General features: G+C 30.9%; 1 protein-coding gene across 1 annotated transcript; it reads right to left on the reverse strand.

Moving 5' to 3' along the window:
* Positions 1-89: 89 nt before the first annotated feature.
* Positions 90-4227, reverse strand: LOC104760390 (pectin acetylesterase 11). Its single transcript, XM_010483309.3, has 13 exons — positions 3928-4227; positions 2585-2697; positions 2195-2277; positions 1983-2112; positions 1793-1872; positions 1619-1705; positions 1398-1522; positions 1233-1293; positions 1088-1141; positions 919-996; positions 720-825; positions 483-628; positions 90-330 (listed from the first exon to the last, which is right to left on the reverse strand). Exons 2-13 carry the CDS (start codon positions 2694-2696, stop codon positions 217-219), a joined length of 1176 nt encoding a protein of 391 aa, XP_010481611.2. The 5' UTR covers position 2697; positions 3928-4227; the 3' UTR covers positions 90-216.
* Between the last annotated feature and the right edge of the window lie 2253 nt (positions 4228-6480).

Below are 6480 nucleotides of genomic sequence, written 5' to 3' on the forward strand. Positions count from 1 at the left end.
CTTTACTAATTAGGTTTTAAAAAAAACTGCAAAGACATTTAAAAAATATTGATGATTTAAATTAGCTTACATGATTGTAGGAAGTATTATAGTGCAAATGATTCTTTTTATTCGAATGTAATAATAATTATGTAATAATAATTTTATTTTAAAATATCAAGAACAATATTTCAAAGATGAATAAATTTAAAAATAAAACATCAGTATGATAAAATTCTAGTCTTCAGTAGATACTGCAGGACAAGTAGGGTTGCAATTCAGCGATGAACAATCTATGTTCTGAAACGTACTCCTCTCGTAGAACCAATCTCCAACTGCCTTAGCCATTTTCTGAAACAACAAATCCAAAACAAATGATGAACAGAAGGAAATATAAATTCTCAAGTTTATCTTCACACTAAACCAAAAAAAAAAAAAGATAAATTCTCAGGTTACATATGCTTCAATAGTATTTATTTTGTACAAGACAATCAAGTGATTACCGTATTGGCGACTGTGGGACCTTTATCGCCTGACCAAGTGGCAGCACTTCCACCTTGGCAATGAGCATGGCACGAGTCTAAGAACAATCCGCTTGTTGTTGCTGCTCGAACAGGTGCCAATGCAGCCAACACTTGGTCTCTATATCCTGATATTTCATATTAAACCAACAATCGGTTTAGTCAAGAAGACATTAAAACATAGTATTTCTTTATTAACTCCGGTTAGGCAAAATATACCTTGAACAGTTTGAAGCTGAGCGGCCGTACACTTCTTAAGATCAAGCTTGCAAGTCTTCCACGCTTTGCTTTTATCAACAGAGGTTGGCGCCAAAACGTTCTTGATCTGTCAAGAAAAAAATACAAATCCAAATTAATTCTTTATCACTCGGGTCGATATTTCTGCGAAAAAAAAAGAATAACAAGAACAAAATCTAACCTGCCAAGAATCGAAGGCAGCATTGATGACGAAAAGTGGTGTTTGCAAGGTCTTTGCAACGTATTGAGGGAAGAAACACTGTAAAAAAAAAATTAAACACAGCGTTAATATGATATAACGCGCAAACACGAAAAATGACTTATATCAAGTGTATTTTCAGTAGATTTACCAATTCGGGCTTCATGGTTGAGGTGCAAGAAGCAGGCAGACTTTTTGCAGATCCCTGTTAATAGTGATCAAGATTAGCCGCGATGGGATACATCTAAATCTAATAGAGAGAAATAATATGGTCGGAATAGAGAGATATATCGTACGTGGGTTGCTACAACTTTGCCGTAATACGATTGGATGTAAGATCCTCCACTGATATCCTTACTGTCACACCACAAGATTAATAAAGGTGTTATTTTTTGTTTTCTAGTATGCTATTTGAATTATGCAATTTTATATGCGACTCTTTAGAGATTATTGAATGTTACCCGTGGATGAAGTAACCGGCATCAGAAACACATTTGACCTTAGCTGTTTTAGGGAGGATGGACTTGAATTGGTCGCAATGTAAAATCGCAGCCAATGCTCCGGCTGAACAACCCGAAAGTATTGCCTGAAAATTCATGTCACCAAACATTATTAATTCCAACAACTCCAAAGAATCACATACGAAAAAGGAAACATTTTTGAAGTTATGATATTTTCATACGTTTTGAGCGTTGCTCATTCCCTTAGCCATAAGATCATCGATCACAGCACGCCATACCCTAGCACCACGGAAGAACAGCTTGTTCGCCTGAAAATGTTCAAATTCAAAGTCTTCAAATTATGGAAATGGGAACTTCGACTAATCGTCCCGTAAGGTAACGGTCTAGTGAATTACCGGATCAACAGCTTCAATATCGCCAGTGAAAGATGAACCATCGCAATACCTAACTTTGATTCTATTCCAATTGTAAAAATCTACAAAATACCCAACTCCGATTAAGTCTCATTGCATTATTAACATGAGCTAGAAAACAAACCATTTGATTCATTGAACCAAATGGTAAGAGAGAAAAAGAGTAATAAACCTGGATTGGTGCTTTGCTTGCCACCCAAGATACCAGAGAAACCAAAGTCTTTGTTCATAAGCTTAGAAGAACCCTTCATTGTACTTTTACGTTGCACGCATGTAGCTATATCAGTGCACCATCCTCCTCCCTAATATTCACATAAATGTATATATTTTACACATAGTTTTGGATAATATATGATCAAAGGAAAAAAATAATAGTAAACTAACTTCCATATGAACGATCCAATTGTTCACTCCTGAGCCAGATCCCTTATCGAAATGGTACGCTGGTGCGCTACCATCCAAACACACTATAAAAGATAAGAGTAATTAGTTTTTTTTTTCCCTTCTGTGAAACATAGTATTTAGTTATAACAATATAGTTTTATCTACCAAATTGATTTTTTTTTCTTATATAAGTCCGCTAGTTAAATTTGGTATGACTTCGCTCCGAAACAAATTACTAATAAACAAATGTCTGGTTATAAAATTTAATATCTTAAAAAGAAATGAAAACATTTTTTTTTTGTTTTTTTTTTAATTAAAAATATATTTTATGCGGATAAAAATGAAAAATGTTTTCAGTGACTTTGGGTCGAGCGGAATATTATTGCTTACCAGCTCCTTTGGCCACCGCGGATTCAAGATATGTGATGGGCACAGCTCTAGCTCCGACCACCACCACGGCTAGCACTAAAAAACTTGACCACAATTGCTTGAGCTTCGTCATTCTGTAACAAAATAAAATAAATAAGTGAAAAATTAGTTAGAATAATGAAATCCCAAATAATGTAGAGCGGTGGCCTCTAGCAAAATCTTGAGATAAAGCGATGTGATAGGATCTTATTCGTACATTTGTAATCTATCTATTTTTGTTCAGAAAATAAGTAAAAAAAAAAACAAAGAAACGAAAAGTCGTCAACAAATGGTGTTAAAATAAGGCTAACTTTGGTTGTTTCTGTATGCACAAAGAAAGTGTCTCAAAATAATAACTTATTGAATTAAGAAACTTTAAATATCACCATTGGTTCATAGGGAGACCAAAAAGTCGGGGAACAGAAATGACCAGTCCATGTGTGTAGTTAGCTGTACTAGTAGTATCACTGTTTACCTCGATGGTTGTAGTCTACCGAAAGATAATACTATATATTATCAATTTATCATTACTACTATTTTTTTTTTTGGACAAATCATCACTACTATTTATTAGTCAAGCTCAAGACACGATCTCTCGTCCCTATATTGCAAGTAAAGGATTTACTTGCAATATTTAATTAATAATCTCTCGTCCCTATACTTATTAGATTGCATTGTATTGAATGCAATTTAGATGGTATCGTTATGAACCTGTAAACGAATTAAAATATACGAGTATTCGAAGATACCCTTCTCGACCAAACTTAAAAACAGTTAAACCGACCGCAATTGTCGCCGTCGGGAGGGGCAAAATGAGAATCATGAACATAATGCCATTTCTATGATTTTAAATTTAAATATAATTTGGTTACAACCAAAAATTGAAAGATTTTTGTAGTACGATATTTGGACCGCCGAAAAATTTGGAACAAAGAAATAAAAAAATTAAATCACTTCTTGGACCCAAAAATTTGACAATAAATAGGATTGAAACCATGAATTGCAAGAAACCATGAATTGCAAGATCTTTCGCATCACGATAAGACGACCTTCAATGTTTTCATAATACTTGGTTAAATCCCATAAACTAACTTACAATTAACAAGAACCTCAACAAACATGGAGCAGTTTCAAAAACATATCTAAAAAGCTATGGTTGAATAAGAAAATATCAGTTTAGCTCAACATAAAAAAAAACTTAGTTCTTCGTAGATCAACATGGACAAATTTCTTATCCAAAGTAAGAAAATAGAAAGACTGTAAAAAAATATATTTAAAAATTTTCTGATAGAAACTTCAGTTCTATTGTAAACAATAAGCTTTACCTTGAGAAATTAGCTCCTCAGATTCTTCTTATTCACGTAGAGGAAACAAAAGGTATTTCTTTTGGTGAATGTAAAATGTGAAAAAGAGAGGAGTCTTCGAGAGTAAGGTTTTAGAAGTTGAAAGAAAGCCATTGATGTCTTCTCTGTTATATAGATCATAGATGGATACAGAGAATACCACACGTTGAAAGAAAAAAACTTTTCATATTTCTTTTCTTTTTTAATTAAATAATGTATAAAGTTTTTTTGTTTCTTTCGTGTATTCGCCAGGTCACGAGACATTCAGCGTTAAAGAGTCTCAAGAAACCTACCTTCGTAGTTCGTACGTAGTAATATGACCTGAATATGACTATTCAGAATCCTGTAAATATTTAGTTTAATTAACATTACTACTTTCCTAGTTACCACATTTAACTTTTGATCATACTAATATAAATATAGATTATGAATGCACTTTAAAAATGGTTTCAACATGTTGTAAATAGCATGTATATTTTTTGTTTGGGGGTTGATTGTAAATTGTTGTATAGATTATCTTTTTGGAAATATCTATTAAAAAATAGTTAGATCCGTCTATGGTAATTACTAATTATACGGTAATACCGTAGATTACTAAAAGACAATGGACCTTTCTCTATATCAGAAGAAATCACAATCTATCAATCCACGTATGGAGAGGAAAAACACATGCAACCACCTACATCTACATCTTTGGTTGGATCAACCCTATCATTTCTTCCATCGACAAATCAATTCATTATCATATGCTCTTTAATTAATTGGTTTGACAGAAGATGATGGGTCATGAGGAGCTCTTCTTTTTCTCTTTTAACTCTCATTTATGAAATTTATTTCATTCTAATCAAGTAATTTCACGGAATATTCGTATACATTGAACTATTTTTCGTAAGAGATATTTGTTTGTTGCTTAATAAATTATACAAAAAAATGCAAAAATGATATCATTAAACAGAAAATAAATGATTTAAGTATTTAACTGAACCACCATTGTCCATTTTGCTCTTTATATGATTATAGATTGGCAAAACATCATAACCGAAATCCAAATAATCGTGAATATCTAGTAAAATCTTGTTAGACCATATAACTATCTTATTCACTGTTCTACCAACCTATCATTTTACCGTTTTGTGGATAACCAACCAAAACAAAAATATATAACAAAAAATACGAAGATAAACAAACTGAGCATGAATTATTATTTTCTTTGTTACGAAACTCGTCGTGACTGTCATTTTCTACGTAGCACTATTAGGTAAGGTATACACTAGTAAATGACCTATATCGAAATCAAAAACTTATATATGTAACGTCTGGACGGAATCTACAAAACTATTGTACATTTGTAGTTGTACTAACGTCCATATCAGTTCTGCTGAGATGATTTTATCTTCAAAATTTAAAATTTGAAACTACATTACATTTAATTTATTTCTGCAAAAGGGAAATAATTCGCCACGTGTAGTGTCGTGTCGGTCCTCCAAATGCACCGAACCAAGTTAATGCGGAATGCCAAAAGTTTATGACCTAATGGTAATTTACTTATATTATTCTGACTTTTTTTGTTTGTCTTCTTCATCTTCATATTGTATTCCAGTAACTTGATTAAATGAATCATTAGATTTCAAACTCTCACCTAAACGGATTTAGATCTCTTCGTTATATTATTAAAAACAACTTGGTCGATATTAAGGTCCAAGTCAAATCATAGAATAGCTTGTTGTAAGTTGTAACTATAATCCTTGAAATGAACTGGCGGTGGACAGTTTATTCTTTCTTTTAGTCCACGGTTTTGGAATTAAAAATATATCCCCTCTGTTTTATTTATAATATAGGATGTTTGGAGAAATATTTTTATTTCATAATATAAAATATTTCCAATTTTCTATACAAATATTATATTATACAATATTATTAATGATTGATTAAACTTTTTAAAAGTAATTATTTTTTAATATACATATTTTAACTAAAACATTATATATTTTGAAATAGAGAGAGTACTAAATTATGACTAGAAACTGGATTATTAACTTATTTTATTCTATTAATAATGGATTTTCCAGACAGAAGTTAATATTTATGTTTGGTAATAAAAGAAATCAAATATTTTTCACTGAAAACATTTTTTGTAATAAATTATTAATTAATTACAAATAACATTATACTTAAAAAGGTAGTCAATAAAGTTGTATACATTATATTATTCAGTAGAGTTGTTAATGATATATGTTACATGTAATTAGATCATTATGTGTAATAGGATTATATCAAAAATATATAATGATAATGTCATAGACAATTAAAAAAGAGAGTAAATTTTGAATCATAAATACTCTCATTTCGTTTACATAGTAAAAGCATTTGATAGACGTCATAAACAGTTTCATATGTAGGTGATATAATGAATTGTTTGATGACAAATTTATGATAAAAATAAAAATAAAAATAAATTGTTTAAATTTGCTGAATAATTTTTGATAGTACCATTTAGATCCTATATGTTTATAGGTATATTCGTATTTATTATAA

This window comes from Camelina sativa, chromosome 18 (genome assembly GCF_030686135.1).
Source record: "Camelina sativa cultivar CO46 ecotype springtype chromosome 18, ASM3068613v1".
Lineage (NCBI taxonomy): Eukaryota > Viridiplantae > Streptophyta > Magnoliopsida > Brassicales > Brassicaceae > Camelina > Camelina sativa.

Excerpts from the sequence above, each read along its gene's own strand:
- LOC104760390 (XM_010483309.3), bottom strand. The coding sequence starts at position 2,696 with ATGACGAAGCTCAAGCAATTGTGGTCAAGTTTTTTAGTGCTAGCCGTG. Across the intron at positions 826-918 it reads CTGCCTTCGATTCTTGGCAG|ATCAAGAACGTTTTGGCGCC; the intron begins GTTAGATTTTGT and ends TTTTCTTGACAG. Across the intron at positions 629-719 it reads TCAGCTTCAAACTGTTCAAG|GATATAGAGACCAAGTGTTG; the intron begins GTATATTTTGCC and ends ATGAAATATCAG.